The 17,079-nt window shown below is 32.7% G+C and overlaps 4 protein-coding genes and 1 long non-coding RNA gene across 13 annotated transcripts; 3 read left to right on the top strand and 2 right to left on the bottom strand.

Annotated features, from left to right (window-relative positions):
- The first annotated feature begins 2,838 nt into the window (after positions 1–2,838).
- On the top strand, positions 2,839–4,230 carry LOC135832708 (uncharacterized). Of its 2 annotated transcripts, none has more exons than XM_065346144.1 (3): positions 2,839–3,056; positions 3,420–3,597; positions 3,683–4,230. In XM_065346144.1, exons 1-3 carry the CDS (start codon positions 2,839–2,841, stop codon positions 4,049–4,051), a joined length of 765 nt encoding a protein of 254 aa, XP_065202216.1. In that variant the 3' UTR covers positions 4,052–4,230. The 2 variants fall into 2 exon arrangements, with proteins under 2 accessions (XP_065202216.1, XP_065202217.1); XM_065346145.1 differs by having other exon boundaries at positions 2,919–3,056; positions 3,437–3,597.
- A 398-nt stretch (positions 4,231–4,628) lies between these two features.
- On the top strand, positions 4,629–12,175 carry LOC135832707 (uncharacterized). 5 transcript variants are annotated; one of them, XM_065346140.1, is made up of 5 exons: positions 4,643–4,883; positions 10,917–11,027; positions 11,184–11,301; positions 11,376–11,553; positions 11,634–12,175. In XM_065346140.1, exons 4-5 carry the CDS (start codon positions 11,461–11,463, stop codon positions 12,000–12,002), a joined length of 462 nt encoding a protein of 153 aa, XP_065202212.1. In that variant the 5' UTR covers positions 4,643–4,883; positions 10,917–11,027; positions 11,184–11,301; positions 11,376–11,460; the 3' UTR covers positions 12,003–12,175. The 5 variants fall into 5 exon arrangements, with proteins under 5 accessions (XP_065202211.1, XP_065202212.1, XP_065202214.1 ...); XM_065346142.1 differs by having other exon boundaries at positions 11,226–11,301; XM_065346141.1 differs by having other exon boundaries at positions 10,955–11,027.
- On the bottom strand, positions 5,992–7,645 carry LOC135832709 (uncharacterized). Of its 2 annotated transcripts, none has more exons than XM_065346147.1 (4): positions 7,508–7,645; positions 7,166–7,389; positions 6,625–6,785; positions 5,992–6,539 (listed from the first exon to the last, which is right to left on the bottom strand). In XM_065346147.1, exons 2-4 carry the CDS (start codon positions 7,179–7,181, stop codon positions 6,171–6,173), a joined length of 546 nt encoding a protein of 181 aa, XP_065202219.1. In that variant the 5' UTR covers positions 7,182–7,389; positions 7,508–7,645; the 3' UTR covers positions 5,992–6,170. The 2 variants fall into 2 exon arrangements, with proteins under 2 accessions (XP_065202219.1, XP_065202218.1); XM_065346146.1 differs by having other exon boundaries at positions 6,625–6,802.
- A 1,688-nt stretch (positions 12,176–13,863) lies between the features above and the next one.
- On the top strand, positions 13,864–15,463 carry LOC135832706 (uncharacterized). Its single transcript, XM_065346137.1, has 3 exons — positions 13,864–14,078; positions 14,642–14,825; positions 14,909–15,463. Exons 1-3 carry the CDS (start codon positions 13,864–13,866, stop codon positions 15,275–15,277), a joined length of 768 nt encoding a protein of 255 aa, XP_065202209.1. The 3' UTR covers positions 15,278–15,463.
- Positions 14,622–16,769, bottom strand: LOC135832716 (uncharacterized). Of its 3 annotated transcripts, none has more exons than XR_010556350.1 (3): positions 16,459–16,769; positions 14,858–15,326; positions 14,622–14,757 (listed from the first exon to the last, which is right to left on the bottom strand). It is a non-coding gene; the product is annotated as an uncharacterized LOC135832716 (long non-coding RNA). The 3 variants fall into 3 exon arrangements; XR_010556351.1 differs by having other exon boundaries at positions 14,858–15,323; positions 16,542–16,768; XR_010556349.1 differs by having other exon boundaries at positions 16,542–16,765.
- Between the last annotated feature and the right edge of the window lie 310 nt (positions 16,770–17,079).

A 17,079-nucleotide genomic window follows, 5' to 3' on the forward strand; every position in this document is an offset into this window, starting at 1 on the left:
CAGCTTTTGCAATCTCTTGTCGTCACTGAATACTTTTGTCTCAAAATGAATATTGAAATTGTTTAATCACAAGTAAGTCAAATAAGACGTGTACTTGAACAGAATAAAAAGATAAAAAATACGTGTTATAAAACCGCAGTAGATATACCTACTGCGCAAGTTTGGTGCAAAAATACACACGTCGGCGTAACGATTTACCTACCTAGTGAAGCTGAAGAAGTCAGTTTTGGAGGAAGTTGAAGCATTACGAGGTGTTGAAATTCAAAAATATCAACAATTTTTAACCAAAATAGACAGATTTTTTTACATTAAGCATAAATAAATTGAATTCATCCATCTACGAAAGTAAGTAAAATACCTCTACCTACGTACTCGCCATTGAACTACAATTTAAAAATATTAGAGATATAAGTACATTTTTTTTTTTCAAAATATGACTTGATTTTATATGTAATAGAGGTGAACGAGGAACATCAAAGTAGATAAATATGGAGAAGATACCCAAATTAACGTTGTGGAATAAGTGGAAGAGACCAGCATCCATTCCTTATCCAAACACATGGCATAAATTTACTGCAAAATCAAAAGATGGTAAAGAGTACAAAATAAAAATTGTAGATGTAACTCCGGATAGATTTGAAGAAAGCTTGGAATTCATTCGAGATTATTTTTATTCAAATGAGCTTCTATGCCAGTAAGTACTTAGGTACCTACCTACATATTATTATTAATGCTACGGTTCACCATCCTAGGATTATGTGTTCCACAAAGTAGGAAGGAAGAGAGCTACAGATAAAAATAGACTTTTTTCAATTCGGTACTTATTACAATTATTTGGAAAATCACCTCACTACGTCTGCATTCTTACGTAAATGTACAAAAAAAAATTCAAATTAGATCTGTATACAATGTAGACAGTACTTGAGCACATGTCTGAGAAGCCATTTTGAAGTGGATGGGTACCTAGATTTCATCTAAAATAAGCCATTTTGGTGCGTGGAAATCGAAAGCGAGGTCCTTAAAACCCTTTTTTTTTTTTTTTTTTTTGATAACAGAATCTGTACTTATGACTTACCTATCTAATGTTTGAAAAATTTCATTTATCACAAGTACATATGTACCTACTTAAATTACGCAAAAACGACAGAGAGTTTGAAAAGTTCAAAATTGAATTCAACTGGATACAAAATCGCAATCTCGCTTTATCGATCGAATATGGATAAACTACTAATCTTCATTTTTATTTTCTCATTACTCACTGCCTTCCTACGTGTAGATCTGTAAAAATATTAGAAGATGAAATAAGTGTCCAAAATGAATTGGCCAGACAAAATGCACTCTTACAACAGCGTATCACTATCATGGCTGTATTAGATGAAGATGTCCCAAAACCAGAAATGATCGGATTACAAAAGCTGTTTGTAGCTTCCAAAGATGATGATCCTGAACCAGAAGTAAACGTCAAGTAAATGTGTTTTTATTATCTTTTGAACTCGCGAGTACACTTTCTTGTTTTATGTATTTTAGTTAGCTGGAAATGCATTGAGTAAAATTGAGAGGATATTTCACGACCTGTATGCGAATCAAGATCAATTCGAAATTCTCGGAACTGACACAGTTTTAAAAGGATTCGGTTTATGTGTGAAACCAGATTACTCGGGAATGAATATACTTAGGCTACAACATTGTACTCTGTTTGGAAAAAACAGCCAAAGCGTATGACTTGAAAGGATGCATGAATATGTACACTAGTATTTACTCTCAAGCTATAGCTGCAAAAGCTGGATTCAAAGTGTACAACGAGATATTCTACGATGATTATAAAGATGAAAAAGGCAATGCGATGTTTCCCAATAAGCACACCAAATCGGTTAAGTTGATGGGAATTAAGTATTCGTGATCTGCAGGAGTGATTGAAATTTGAATGCAATTTATGAGCTCTTTTCCAAAGTTGGTCATGTCATTTTTTTTTCAGGTTGAGAAAAATGAAAACAATGTTTTTGTTCTGGGGAAGTAATTTAAAAATTTTGCATTAGATACCTATTACATTCCTGGGACGTTGTCCTTTCTCAACTTGGAAAAATAAATGATTTAGCCAACTTTAGAAAAGAGCTATTCAATTAAGTTCATTAATAAATAGCGCACTTATACGAGTTGAATTTTGTAAGGTAATAAAGTTTAATTTCAAATCTATAGAATCATAAATTGCAATATGAAAGTTTATTCATACCTATTTGCGTACGTAATCCATACTTTCATTATAGAATTGAAGGAGCTATTTATGATTAATTGTAATTTTCAAAGTGCTCAACTGGTCATACAAGCACCTTTAATTTCCGATATGAGAAAAATATGAACAATTCGTTTCTTTGTACCTACCTACAGCGTTTAAACTTGTGCAAAAGATAATTGTAAATTTAATCACAAGTAAGCGTACTTAAACAAAATAAAAAGATAAAAATTCGTACTTACCCCGTCAACTACTTACAGAGATGCAACTTTTTTAATGCCATAATAATCGAACGAAAGATAAGCATAAGTACCTACACTCGTCGGCGTCACCATTTACCTACCTAGTGAAGCTGAACTAATCAGTTGTGGAAGAAGTTGAAGTATTATAGTGTTGCGCCATTCAAAAATATAAACAATTTTAACTAAAATAGGTAGATTTTTTTACATTAAGTATAAATCATTACATTCATCCATCTACGAAAGTAAGTAAAATACCTCTACTTACTCGCCGTAGAACTATTTAAAAATATTCGAGATACATATATGTACTTAGATGCATTTTTTTTTCAAAAATGACGTGATTTTGTACGTATAATAAAGGCGAACATGAAATTAAATATGGAAAAGATACCCAAATTAGCATTGTGGAATAACTGGAAGAGACCAGCATCCGTTCCTTATCCAAACACGTGGCATAAATTTACAGCAACATCAAAAGATGGTAAAGAGTTGAAAATAAAAATTGTAGATGTAACTCCGGATAGATTTGAAGAAAGCTTGGAATTCATTCGTGATTATTTGTATTCAAATGAGCCTCCATGCGAGTAAGTATTCTTTTAAATGCTTCAATTCGACATCTGTAGGCCATTTTGGTGCGTGGAAATCGTATAGCGAGGTCCCTAAAATACTTATTTTTTTGATAACAAAATCATACCTACTTAATGTTCTCAAAAATTTTCAATCATCACAGTAGCATATACTCATTTTGGCAACTTGGCAAAATTTATTGAAGTAGGTACCTACTTGAATTACGCAAAAATAACGAAAAGTTTGAAATTGAATTCAAGGGAATACGAATTCACAATCCCAGTTGCAGTTTTCGATCGAATGTGGATTAAAAATTTAACCTTGATTTTTATTTTTTTATTACTTACCTATTCTCTACCTACCAACTTACCTACGTGTAGATCTGTGAAACTTTTAGAAGATGAAATTAGTGTCCAAAATGGATTGGCCAGACAATACGTATACTTACAGCAGCGTGTCGCCATTATGGCTGTATTAGATGAAGATGTCCCAAAACCGGAAATAATCGGATTGCAACAGCTGTTTGTAGCTTCCAAAGAAGATGATCCTGAACCAGAAGTAAGTAAAAGTCAAGTACCTAAATGTGTTTTTATTATCTTTTCACCTCGTGAGTATACTTTCGTGTTTTTTGTATATATTTTAGTTAGCTGGAAATGCGATGAGTAAACTTGAGAAGATAAATGAAGACTTGTATGCGAATCACGATCAATTCGAAATTCTCGGAACTAACCGAGTCTTAAAAGGATTCGGTTTATGTGTGAAACCAAATTACTGGGGAATGAATATAGGCTACAACATTGTACTCTGTTTGGAAAAAATAGCCAAAGCTTATGACTTGAGAGGATTCATGACTCTGTACACTAGTATTCATTCTCAAGCTATAGCTTCGAAAGCTGGATTTAAAGTATACAACGAGATGTTTTTCGATGATTATAAAGATAAAAAAGGCAATGCGATGTTTCCCAATGTGCATACCAAATCGTTCAAGTTGATGGGAATTAAATACTCGTGACCTGCGAAAGTGGTTGAAATTTAAATGCGCAATTAGGTTAGGTTAGAATGCTTATGTATTCTTCAAAAATGGAAAAAAATTTCATCCTCCTTCCTCCTCCCCTAAATTTAAGTCTACTAATAAAAGGCATTCTTTCGAGTTGAATTTTACCAAATATAATTTCTTTTACAGCCCATAGACTTATAGAGTGTACTTAATGTGAAAATTTATTCATACCAATCATCCTGCCATGTGTAATCATATTTACTTATACCTATGTACTCGTATTAGGTATGCACTTTCATTTTATAGAATTCTCTAGTAGGCATTTTTCGAACCACCGTACCTTACTCAAGTCAAGTTTGAACTTTTTTTTAGCGTAGCCTTAGCGTGAAATCACTGAAATCCTGATTCCAGCACCTGCCTTCACCGGTTCACCTTGAACCGTTTTTTTTTTTTTTTTTTTTTTTTTTGTCATGGACGGAATCTAGCAGTAGCGGGACGAACTACATTGGGCTCGTGCTGCGAATAGAGTTGTTACTGGTTACCTGGTTGGTTTGAATCATTGATGTTATAACAGGTGTGTCCGTCGCGTTGAATAAATGTAGTACCCGTCGCGTATGGCGTGTTCACATTTGTGTTCACTGTTCAGTTCACACTTCACTTCACAGCATTCCAATTTTTGTTTATCACTCGCTACTTATTATTAGTTATGTACATTATTAAGATATATGCTTTTATGTGAAGTTATCGCGAATTCCTTGAAAATCTCACTAAACTCGTTGATTTTGCAATTTGCAGCCTGACTTTTGGGAATTGGGACACCCTGTATTTATTCAACGAAACTTTGAAAGTAAAGGCCTTTTTATAATGACTGTAATTTTTCACGTCGTTTTTCTCACGGCAAAATTTCAAAGTGCTTTTTTTACTGCAAAGTTGAATTAATTTTACATTGCTGTAGTTTTTTCCGTAGTATTAATCGTAAGAAGCTATACGGCATGCCGTAAAAAAAGCACATTAAAATATTATTTACAACTGCCCTTGTGAAAAAAAAATAGTACTTTCTGAGTAGTACTTTTTTCACGGAGTAAAAACTACTATGTACTTAAAAACACCTTCGTGGAGTTTGTAAATAATATTTTAATGTGCTTTTTTTACGGCATGCCGTATAGCTTCTTACGATTAATACTACGGAAAAAACTACAGCAATGTAAAATTAATTCAACTTTGCAGTAAAAAAAGCACTTTGAAATTTTGCCGTGAGAAAAACGACGTGAAAAATTACAGTCATTATAAAAAGGCCTTTACTTTCAAAGTTTCGTTGAATAAATACAGGGTGTCCCAATTCCCAAAAGTCAGGCTGCAAATTGCAAAATCAACGAGTTTAGTGAGATTTTCAAGGAATTCGCGATAACTTCACATAAAAGCATATATCTTAATAATGTACATAACTAATAATAAGTAGCGAGTGATAAACAAAAATTGGAATGCTGTGAAGTGAAGTGTGAACTGAACAGTGAACACAAATGTGAACACGCCATACGCGACGGGTACTACATTTATTCAACGCGACGGACACACCTGTTATAACATCAATGATTCAAACCAACCAGGTAACCAGTAACAACTCTATTCGCAGCACGAGCCCAATGTAGTTCGTCCCGCTACTGCTAGATTCCGTCCATGACAAAAAAAAAAAAAAAAAAAAAAAAAACGGTTCAAGGTGAACCGGTGAAGGCAGGTGCTGGAATCAGGATTTCAGTGATTTCACGCTAAGGCTACGCTAAAAAAAAGTTCAAACTTGACTTGAGTAAGGTACGGTGGTTCGAAAAATGCCTACTAGAGAATTCTATAAAATGAAAGTGCATACCTAATACGAGTACATAGGTATAAGTAAATATGATTACACATGGCAGGATGATTGGTATGAATAAATTTTCACATTAAGTACACTCTATAAGTCTATGGGCTGTAAAAGAAATTATATTTGGTAAAATTCAACTCGAAAGAATGCCTTTTATTAGTAGACTTAAATTTAGGGGAGGAGGAAGGAGGATGAAATTTTTTTCCATTTTTGAAGAATACATAAGCATTCTAACCTAACCTAATTGCGCATTTAAATTTCAACCACTTTCGCAGGTCACGAGTATTTAATTCCCATCAACTTGAACGATTTGGTATGCACATTGGGAAACATCGCATTGCCTTTTTTATCTTTATAATCATCGAAAAACATCTCGTTGTATACTTTAAATCCAGCTTTCGAAGCTATAGCTTGAGAATGAATACTAGTGTACAGAGTCATGAATCCTCTCAAGTCATAAGCTTTGGCTATTTTTTCCAAACAGAGTACAATGTTGTAGCCTATATTCATTCCCCAGTAATTTGGTTTCACACATAAACCGAATCCTTTTAAGACTCGGTTAGTTCCGAGAATTTCGAATTGATCGTGATTCGCATACAAGTCTTCATTTATCTTCTCAAGTTTACTCATCGCATTTCCAGCTAACTAAAATATATACAAAAAACACGAAAGTATACTCACGAGGTGAAAAGATAATAAAAACACATTTAGGTACTTGACTTTTACTTACTTCTGGTTCAGGATCATCTTCTTTGGAAGCTACAAACAGCTGTTGCAATCCGATTATTTCCGGTTTTGGGACATCTTCATCTAATACAGCCATAATGGCGACACGCTGCTGTAAGTATACGTATTGTCTGGCCAATCCATTTTGGACACTAATTTCATCTTCTAAAAGTTTCACAGATCTACACGTAGGTAAGTTGGTAGGTAGAGAATAGGTAAGTAATAAAAAAATAAAAATCAAGGTTAAATTTTTAATCCACATTCGATCGAAAACTGCAACTGGGATTGTGAATTCGTATTCCCTTGAATTCAATTTCAAACTTTTCGTTATTTTTGCGTAATTCAAGTAGGTACCTACTTCAATAAATTTTGCCAAGTTGCCAAAATGAGTATATGCTACTGTGATGATTGAAAATTTTTGAGAACATTAAGTAGGTATGATTTTGTTATCAAAAAAATAAGTATTTTAGGGACCTCGCTATACGATTTCCACGCACCAAAATGGCCTACAGATGTCGAATTGAAGCATTTAAAAGAATACTTACTCGCATGGAGGCTCATTTGAATACAAATAATCACGAATGAATTCCAAGCTTTCTTCAAATCTATCCGGAGTTACATCTACAATTTTTATTTTCAACTCTTTACCATCTTTTGATGTTGCTGTAAATTTATGCCACGTGTTTGGATAAGGAACGGATGCTGGTCTCTTCCAGTTATTCCACAATGCTAATTTGGGTATCTTTTCCATATTTAATTTCATGTTCGCCTTTATTATACGTACAAAATCACGTCATTTTTGAAAAAAAAATGCATCTAAGTACATATATGTATCTCGAATATTTTTAAATAGTTCTACGGCGAGTAAGTAGAGGTATTTTACTTACTTTCGTAGATGGATGAATGTAATGATTTATACTTAATGTAAAAAAATCTACCTATTTTAGTTAAAATTGTTTATATTTTTGAATGGCGCAACACTATAATACTTCAACTTCTTCCACAACTGATTAGTTCAGCTTCACTAGGTAGGTAAATGGTGACGCCGACGAGTGTAGGTACTTATGCTTATCTTTCGTTCGATTATTATGGCATTAAAAAAGTTGCATCTCTGTAAGTAGTTGACGGGGTAAGTACGAATTTTTATCTTTTTATTTTGTTTAAGTACGCTTACTTGTGATTAAATTTACAATTATCTTTTGCACAAGTTTAAACGCTGTAGGTAGGTACAAAGAAACGAATTGTTCATATTTTTCTCATATCGGAAATTAAAGGTGCTTGTATGACCAGTTGAGCACTTTGAAAATTACAATTAATCATAAATAGCTCCTTCAATTCTATAATGAAAGTATGGATTACGTACGCAAATAGGTATGAATAAACTTTCATATTGCAATTTATGATTCTATAGATTTGAAATTAAACTTTATTACCTTACAAAATTCAACTCGTATAAGTGCGCTATTTATTAATGAACTTAATTGAATAGCTCTTTTCTAAAGTTGGCTAAATCATTTATTTTTCCAAGTTGAGAAAGGACAACGTCCCAGGAATGTAATAGGTATCTAATGCAAAATTTTTAAATTACTTCCCCAGAACAAAAACATTGTTTTCATTTTTCTCAACCTGAAAAAAAAATGACATGACCAACTTTGGAAAAGAGCTCATAAATTGCATTCAAATTTCAATCACTCCTGCAGATCACGAATACTTAATTCCCATCAACTTAACCGATTTGGTGTGCTTATTGGGAAACATCGCATTGCCTTTTTCATCTTTATAATCATCGTAGAATATCTCGTTGTACACTTTGAATCCAGCTTTTGCAGCTATAGCTTGAGAGTAAATACTAGTGTACATATTCATGCATCCTTTCAAGTCATACGCTTTGGCTGTTTTTTCCAAACAGAGTACAATGTTGTAGCCTAAGTATATTCATTCCCGAGTAATCTGGTTTCACACATAAACCGAATCCTTTTAAAACTGTGTCAGTTCCGAGAATTTCGAATTGATCTTGATTCGCATACAGGTCGTGAAATATCCTCTCAATTTTACTCAATGCATTTCCAGCTAACTAAAATACATAAAACAAGAAAGTGTACTCGCGAGTTCAAAAGATAATAAAAACACATTTACTTGACGTTTACTTCTGGTTCAGGATCATCATCTTTGGAAGCTACAAACAGCTTTTGTAATCCGATCATTTCTGGTTTTGGGACATCTTCATCTAATACAGCCATGATAGTGATACGCTGTTGTAAGAGTGCATTTTGTCTGGCCAATTCATTTTGGACACTTATTTCATCTTCTAATATTTTTACAGATCTACACGTAGGAAGGCAGTGAGTAATGAGAAAATAAAAATGAAGATTAGTAGTTTATCCATATTCGATCGATAAAGCGAGATTGCGATTTTGTATCCAGTTGAATTCAATTTTGAACTTTTCAAACTCTCTGTCGTTTTTGCGTAATTTAAGTAGGTACATAATTATGTACTTGTGCAGGGGCGGATGGGCAACAGGGGGAACCGGGAAAAATCCCGGTAAAAATTGGATTTCGGCGCTAATTTTTACGCTAATTTTGGCTCGAATTCGGCGCCGCAGCAGCGCCGAAATTGTAGCTCTGATATGAAAGAAAAACATTATTTTTTACTTCTTGAAACACAAATTTTCAAAAGCTTTCGCCCTCGCTTCGCTCGGGCTTGTTTTATTTTCTTTTTCGAAATCATAGATGAAAAATTTCTGAAAAAAAACTCAAGTTGTAAAGCAGAAAAATAAATTTTTATCCTCACATCAAAAAACATCGTTTTTATGCCTCTCCTCGAAGTACAAATTTGCAAGAGCTTTCGCCCTCGCTCGAACTTGTTTTCTTTTTTTTTCAAAATTACGTAACTTCCTAAAAAAAAAAATCATTTCTAATTCTAAAATTTAAAAACCAAAAAATGAACTCCTTGCATTTAAAAAACCTCGTTTTTAGGCATCTCAAAATAAAAATTTTCATAAGCCATCGCCCTCGCTTAGCTTGGGCCAATTTGTTTGTCATGCTCCAGAATTTGCACGTTTAGCAACAAAAATAACATTTTTTCACACCTTTTAAGTTTGAATTTTCTAAAATTTTCGCCCTCGCTCCGCTCGGGCAACATGTTCACCATTTCATACCTATGTTATTCAACTTAGGTATTTGGCTCAATTTTGTGTAGGTGCAAGTACATTATTTTTTAGTTATAAAACTCTAAATTTTTCAAAATTTTGTTTATCCTTTTACGAATACATGCTTAGGTTGACTAAATTCAGAATACAAATTTTAATTTAATTCAGTAAACAAATCTAATACATATACCTACTAATTTCAACTTTGTCAAATTGTTCCATTTTTAAAAAAATCACCAACTTTTTGCGTTTTTTCTCCCTCAAAAGTTGATCAATTTGTAATTTTCATAGCCCCCTCAAAATGACCACATTGGCTAAAATATTCAAGGTAAAACAATTCAAAAAAAAGTACACATGATTTTATTCCTTTGTTACCCCCCCCCCTCCAATCATCGCCCTCAAAAAACTAGCGTCGCACCGGCGCCAAATCCCGGTAACTTTTAAGTGCCCCATCCGCCCCTGTACTTGTGATAAATGAAATTTTTCAAGAACATTAGATAGGTAAGTCATAAGTACAGATTCTGTTATCAAAAAAAAAAAAAAAAAAAAAAAAAAAAAAAAAAAGGGTTTTAAGGACCTCGCTTTTGATTTCCACGCACCAAAATGACCTATTTTAGATGAAATCTAGGTACTCTTCCACTTCAAAATGGCTTCTCAGACATGTGCTCAAGTACTATCTACATTGTATACAGATCTAATTTGATTTTTTTTTTTTGGTACATTTACGTAAGAATTCAGACGTAGTGAGGTGGTTTGCCAAATAATTGTAATAAGTACCTAATTGAAAAAAGTCTAATTTTATCTGTTGCTCTCTACTTTCTGGAACACATAATCCTAGGATGGTGAATCGTAGCATTAATAATGATATGTAGGTAAGGTACCTAAGTACTTACTGGCATAGAAGCTCATTTGAATAAAAATAATCTCGAATGAATTCCAAGCTTTCTTCAAATCTATCCGGAGTTACATCTACAATTTTTATTTTGTACTCTTTACCATCTTTTGATTTTGCAGTAAATTTATGCCATGTGTTTGGATAAGGAATGGATGCTGGTCTCTTCCACTTATTCCACAACGTTAATTTGGGTATCTTTTCCATATTTATCTAATTTATTTTTTTGTGAGGGTGTCTACGTTTTTTCCGTAGCTTTCTACGGTCATTATAAAAAGAACTTGAGTATCTAGATTTCGAATGAAAATACCTCCACTACTCAGCAATCAGCATTCAACTACCTACACAAAAATATTAGAGATGAAGGTAACTACATTTTTATTTCTCTAAATGAGTTGATTTTGTATGTAATAAAGGCGAACATGAAATTGAGTATGGAAAATATTCCCAAATTACCGTTGTGGAATAAGTGGAAGAGACCGGCGTCAATTCCTTATCCAAACACATGGCATAAATTTACAGCAAAATCGAAAGATGGTAAAGAGTTCAAAATAAAAATTATAGATATAACTCCGGATAGATTTGAAGAAAGCTTGGAATTTGTACGAGATTATTGGTGCTCATATGAGCCTTTAGCCGTGTAAGTATTCATTGCAATTCTACGATTCGACCGACATCTTAGGATTATTCGCTTTTTTCTTTTATTTTCTCAAGATCTGTGAAACTGATAGAAGATGAAATATGTCTTCGAAATGACTTGGCCAAGCAAAATGCATCCTTTCAGCAGCGTGTCTCTATCATGGCTGTATTAGATGAAGATGTTCCAAAACCGAAAATGATCGGATTACAAACGCTGTATGTAGCTTCCAAAGAAGATGATCCTGCACCAGAAGTAAGTCGAGTAAAAAATGTAGTTGTATTTTCATTCTTTTCACCTTGTGAGTATATACTTTCGTGTTTTATGTATTTTAGTTAGCTGGAAATGCAATGAGTAAACTTGAGAAGATGAATGAGGACCTGTATGCAAATCACGATCAATTCGAAATCCTCGGAACTGACAGAGTTTTAAAAGGATTCGGTTTATGTGTTAGACCAGATTACTGGGGAATGAATATAGGCTACAACATTGTACTCTGTTTGGAAAAAGTAGCCAAAGCTTATGACTTGAAAGGATTCATGGCTTTGTACACTAGTATTCATTCTCAAGCTATAGCTGCAAACGCTGGATTCAAAGTATACAACGAGATATTCTACGATGATTATAAAGATGAAAAAGGCAATGCGATGTTTCCCATTGAGCTTACCAAATCGGCCAAATTGATGGGATTTAAATATTCGTGACCTGCGGAAGTGGTTGAAATTTAATATTTATGTAGGTATATGCAAAATGAAAAAATTTTCATTTCCATCCTTTAATTTTAAGTCTACTGATAAATAGCATATATCCGGGTTGAATTTCTATAAATGTTATGTATTTTCAACCCTTGAATTATAATTTGTAATGTGAAATTTTATTCGTACCTGTCTGTGATTTTTTACGTACCTACACTACCTACTATACCTATACTTTCATTTTAGAATTCTCTCGTTAGCACTTTAGAACGTTCATTGCTGTAAATTATTTTCCATCCCATGTAGAAAAAAAACTGAACAAACACGAAATTAAAATTATTGAAAATATGTAAACTCCAACGTAAAAAATAAAGCCATGGAAGTGTTTTGGACGTCAGAAATGGTAGATATTATGTTTTCTATTTTTAGCTTTGTATAAAATGTCATCACAGCTCTTAAGTTGCTATTTCATGTAGTTTTGTCTGTTTATTCTGTAACGTAGCGTCATTACATTCCATTTTTCTGTGGGCATAATCAAAGGAAATCATGAGTGTGTGTAGGCGGACGATGTACTTGTATTTGCCCCTTCATTTTTAGCGTCTGTTAACCTACTAACATTTGCGTTGCTTGGGTTGATGTGTAAGCCATCATCAGGTTTGCATTCCCGTAGGTTTTCAAATTCCATGCATTTTCTTCTTGTACATACAAATTATCAATGTTTAAAATAAGATACCTAACCAGGGAATTCGAATTTTCGAACGAAATGAAGCTATGTAGATCAAAACAGTATCTATGTCTTAAAACCCCCTTGAACAAAATTTCAGGTTCTAAAGTTCATTTTTGAATTTTTAACGAATTTTTGAAAAATGATTTTAGAAATTCACACTCCTGAAATTTTGTAGTAACCAGCTAAAGCGATCGGAAGGTCAAAGGGTGTCATAAGTAAGCACTGACGACCTAGCTTATGCGTTCTAAAGTTCACTTTTAGTTCTACACTGCGATTAGAAACTTCTGGAAAATATTATAGAAAATCGCTGTAGACTCCGGAATGGTACAAAATTTGATGTTGATTTATGAGTATTGAATTGGAGTAAATATTCGCATTGGTTCACTTTGCTTCAAAAAATCTGCATTTCATCGTCCTCGAAACAGCTTTTTAAAGTTTTGATAATTTTTCAAAAATTCGCTAAAAATCCAAAAATGAACTTTAGAACTCGAAGTATTGTTTACGAGGGTACTAATGTAAATCTGATGAACGCAAGACGTTTCATATGTAGATGACTGATTAGGTGATTACGTATTATACTTCGAATTTGATATGAGTAGGTACTGCTGACGGTATCGACTTTCTCATTTCAGGTTTTTTATAGGTAATACATACCTACATATGAAGCATATCCAAAGGCTTTCAAGACGCATAGACACACTTTTGCCGAATTGCCGTAACATCTTGCAATGAGTCGCAATAATTGGTAATTTCCACTAATAAGAAACATATCAGAAATATCTAAATACCTTCGATATCTCTTCAATTTGTTGGAGAATGAATCTGTTCGTACTACGAAGTACCTTAGTTGAAAAATTTCAAAAGATTTCAAAACATTGCATAACATGTACCTAATAAATAAAATTAATTTGATTAAAAAATATCACTTGGTATTTATACTCCAACGCCATTCATTCTGAAACACACTTTTTGAAAATTGTATCCAGAGTTAGTCGCTTTTTACTCGATCTCATTCTGTATATGTAATTAAAGTCCAAGTACAAAATCATTGATCTCAAAACAATTCTAAAATAAGTTCTCTTTTCGCGTTTTTATTTAAAAGACAAATTGTACATATTTTTTATTTTTTTTATTGTGATTTAAATGAAATACTCCAATATGAATAAGTTACCTGTACCAGTATTGGCCTGGAGCAGACCTGAAAATATTCCGTTCCCAAATGTCTGGAATAGATTTAAATCTAGACCAAAGAATGGCAAATCGTGCAATATTAAAATTGTTGATTTGACACCGGATCGATACGAAGAAGCTATACAGTTCATGGCGAAATATTTCCTTATGGATGAGCCATTACGATCGTAAGTTTGATAATTTATAAAAATAATAAGCTAAATGTCCACCTAAATCGTGGTTAATTTTACGTTTTTACAAAAACAAAAAAAAAACATAATTTTTAAGACATTTCAGTAATTCAACAAAAAAAAAATGTATGCTAAATATTGAGATAAATATTCAGTAAGTATTGTTATAATCGAAAAATTTTCTTATAAATGATCCATACGTTAACTTTCATAAGAATAGTTTTTTTTTAATGAAATAAAAATCGGAATCAATTTAGTTTTACGTATTGTTGTACAAAAACAATATTACAATTTGACAATTTAAATCAAAATACTTCAGTAATTAAAACAAATTTCCTAATTTTTACTCAATCTATTTCTAAAAATTCTTTAAAATATTTACGTCTTGAAAAAAATTTTAAAAAAAACAATTATCCGACCAACTCATCCATTCAAGCATAAAAGCAACATAAGTTGCAGGACCATCTCACTCGCAGGCGAAAAAATTATATCATCAAGGTATCTTACCGATATCTTATCATTTAACTCGACCACTGATGGATGAAAATTTTGTGTTTCAGATCGGTGAAATTCTTGGACGATATGAATGACACTATTCGTTACTTGCACGCTTTGAAAACAGCAATAGAAACTAGGACGAGTATCTTGGCAGTTTTAGACGAAGATGTGGCAGCTCCTGAAATTGTTGGAATTCAAATTTTATACGTTTCAACCAACGGGGACCCTTCGATTCGACATTTTCATGTAAGTTAAATTCTAGAACAATTTCTACCTACCTGATATAAATTCTTCATAAAGTAATCTCTGTTATTCCCAAAACAATACAGGATCCTGGGGAAAAAATCCGAAAAGTGAAACGGATCGCTAACGATTTGATGAACGCCGCCGACCCTTACGAAATTCTTGGAACCGATAGACTTTTGCGAGGATTCGGTCTATGTGTAAAACCAGATTACAGAGGGATGGATATAGGCTACAATCTTTTACTGTGTTTGGAAAAACTAGCCAAAGCTTACGACGTGAAAGGATGTATGAATATGTATAGTCGAATCCAGTCTCAAGTTCTAGCCGAAAGAGTGGGCTTCAAAGTATACAACGAGGTGTTCTACGAAGATTATAAAGATGAAAAAGGAAATGCCTTGTTTCCCATTAAACATACCAAATCGTTTAAATTGATGGGGATCAAGTACGCATGACTATCTGTGGATGTGGTTGAAATTCGATTCCGCTGCTGTTCGATTCCTGCTGCAGAGAATAGCGAACTTGAGATTATTAGTGAAATTAGATACTGCGATAAGATTGTGATATTAATAAACATTCGAAAGAGTAAAAAAGAATCGAACGTGAATTTTATAATAATTATATTGTTTTCTAAATTGCAACATTTATGTCTTATTTATGATTATGACCTTTTTCAAAACGTATTCTGAATGGGAATCAAGAAATCTTTGTTAAATATTTTTTGAAATTGTGACGTTTTTTAGAATCAAGAATAAGTTGCATGATTGAAACACGTTTCTACAGATTATTTTCAATTTTGAACTCGACTTGAAAATTTTTCAAGAGTTCTATCGTTTACAAACATGAATTGCAAACAAAAAATATCCAGGTAAAACTACATTAAGTACCATTCAACATAATTGTAGCTATGTGGATCTTTCCACGAATATTTTAGACCTGCCTACGTTGACATAGCATATTTTAGCACGTGTTGGTATTTGAAAATTTAGAAGTTAGAAACATCCTCTATGAGGTTAGGGGAGGTGGCCGGTGGGTATAATTCCAAGTTCTACTTACAAGTCATAAACCTTTTTTTTTTTTTTTTTTGAATCAAGATTACATAATGTACCGCTATTTCTTGTGGTAAGTGATAAGAACAGAAGTGATTACTATGAATTGCACCAACTGATGATAGTTTTGATTTTCTTCAATTCGTTTTTAGCTCTGAAAATGCATTCAAATCATACGTACTTATGTATATTTACTAGGCGATCTTATAAGAAGGGTATCTCAATCAGTTGGAAAACTTTCAGACGAATTTTAAAAAATCGAAAAAGAATCTAAAAATATGCTAATTTTTTGTTTTTTATGTAGAAATTCAAAGGAATGGAAAGGACTTTAAAAACTGTAGAACAGTGATAAAAAAATTATAAATAATGTAAGTATCTAAAAGGCTTTGATTTTATCAAAATTAGCGTTCGACAATTAAGTAATATATACATATTCATACAAAAACTTGTGCTCATTGATGAGTTTTATTTATAAAAACTTACGTTTCACGGCTCATTAAATAAATAAATAAAAAATAAAGAAGCTAAAACTTCAATAAATAAAATATCTAATTGTAAGTAGGAAGTAAAATTAGATCGAGACTTACGATTGAAAAAAAAAACAAGTAAAATACGAGTGGCTGTGATATGAACAAGAGAAAAGTAAATAGGTGCAGGGATCTTTACCTACCATGCAAGTTGCAAGTGCATAATTTTTGTCAGATGAACCTGTCCTGTTTGGGCATGTGGGTCCATAAAAATATTAATCACTGCGTTTATCTATTTTTGTGGCATTTAAATTAAATCCTAGGATAGTATTTTCAATTGCTTATAAGTCATAACTAACTGATAATAAACTATATTTTGCAAGTATGTATCTCATATATCTACGATTCGTAATGCTCCTTAAAAATTTGGATACAGGGCTAAGTAGGTATGTTATCTATCCATTGAAACGTAGGTTAACGATACGAGGCAGATCGGTTTTGATAAGTAAATACTAGATACTAGATAAATATAAGTGGACCCATTCGGAGATTACCTAAGTAATGCGTTTTGAAATCATACGAGTTATTATACATTTTAAACCTCTTTAAAGAAATGAAATGAAATTTTAAAGAAAACCGACTTTCAAAATTGAAAATATTCAACATTGATTACTTATTAATGAATCAATTAAACACAATATTAAATCTGAAGAAAATTAGGAAGTCGAAAAGTAATTAGTA

The sequence above is a fragment of the Planococcus citri genome, chromosome 1 (assembly GCF_950023065.1).
Source record: "Planococcus citri chromosome 1, ihPlaCitr1.1, whole genome shotgun sequence".
NCBI classification, from domain to species: domain Eukaryota; kingdom Metazoa; phylum Arthropoda; class Insecta; order Hemiptera; family Pseudococcidae; genus Planococcus; species Planococcus citri.

Coding starts and splice junctions, on each gene's coding strand:
- LOC135832708 (XM_065346144.1), top strand. CDS start 2,839: ATGAAATTAAATATGGAAAAGATACCCAAATTAGCATTGTGGAATAAC. Junction 3,057..3,419: donor TCAAATGAGCCTCCATGCGA/GTAAGTATTCTT, acceptor ACCTACGTGTAG/ATCTGTGAAACTTTTAGAAG. Junction 3,598..3,682: donor AAGATGATCCTGAACCAGAA/GTAAGTAAAAGT, acceptor TATATATTTTAG/TTAGCTGGAAATGCGATGAG.
- LOC135832709 (XM_065346146.1), bottom strand. CDS start 7,383: ATGAAATTAAATATGGAAAAGATACCCAAATTAGCATTGTGGAATAAC. Junction 6,803..7,165: donor TCAAATGAGCCTCCATGCGA/GTAAGTATTCTT, acceptor ACCTACGTGTAG/ATCTGTGAAACTTTTAGAAG. Junction 6,540..6,624: donor AAGATGATCCTGAACCAGAA/GTAAGTAAAAGT, acceptor TATATATTTTAG/TTAGCTGGAAATGCGATGAG.
- LOC135832707 (XM_065346139.1), top strand. CDS start 11,084: ATGAAATTGAGTATGGAAAATATTCCCAAATTACCGTTGTGGAATAAG. Junction 11,302..11,375: donor TCATATGAGCCTTTAGCCGT/GTAAGTATTCAT, acceptor TATTTTCTCAAG/ATCTGTGAAACTGATAGAAG. Junction 11,554..11,633: donor AAGATGATCCTGCACCAGAA/GTAAGTCGAGTA, acceptor TATGTATTTTAG/TTAGCTGGAAATGCAATGAG.
- LOC135832706 (XM_065346137.1), top strand. CDS start 13,864: ATGAAATACTCCAATATGAATAAGTTACCTGTACCAGTATTGGCCTGG. Junction 14,079..14,641: donor ATGGATGAGCCATTACGATC/GTAAGTTTGATA, acceptor TTTGTGTTTCAG/ATCGGTGAAATTCTTGGACG. Junction 14,826..14,908: donor CTTCGATTCGACATTTTCAT/GTAAGTTAAATT, acceptor AAAACAATACAG/GATCCTGGGGAAAAAATCCG.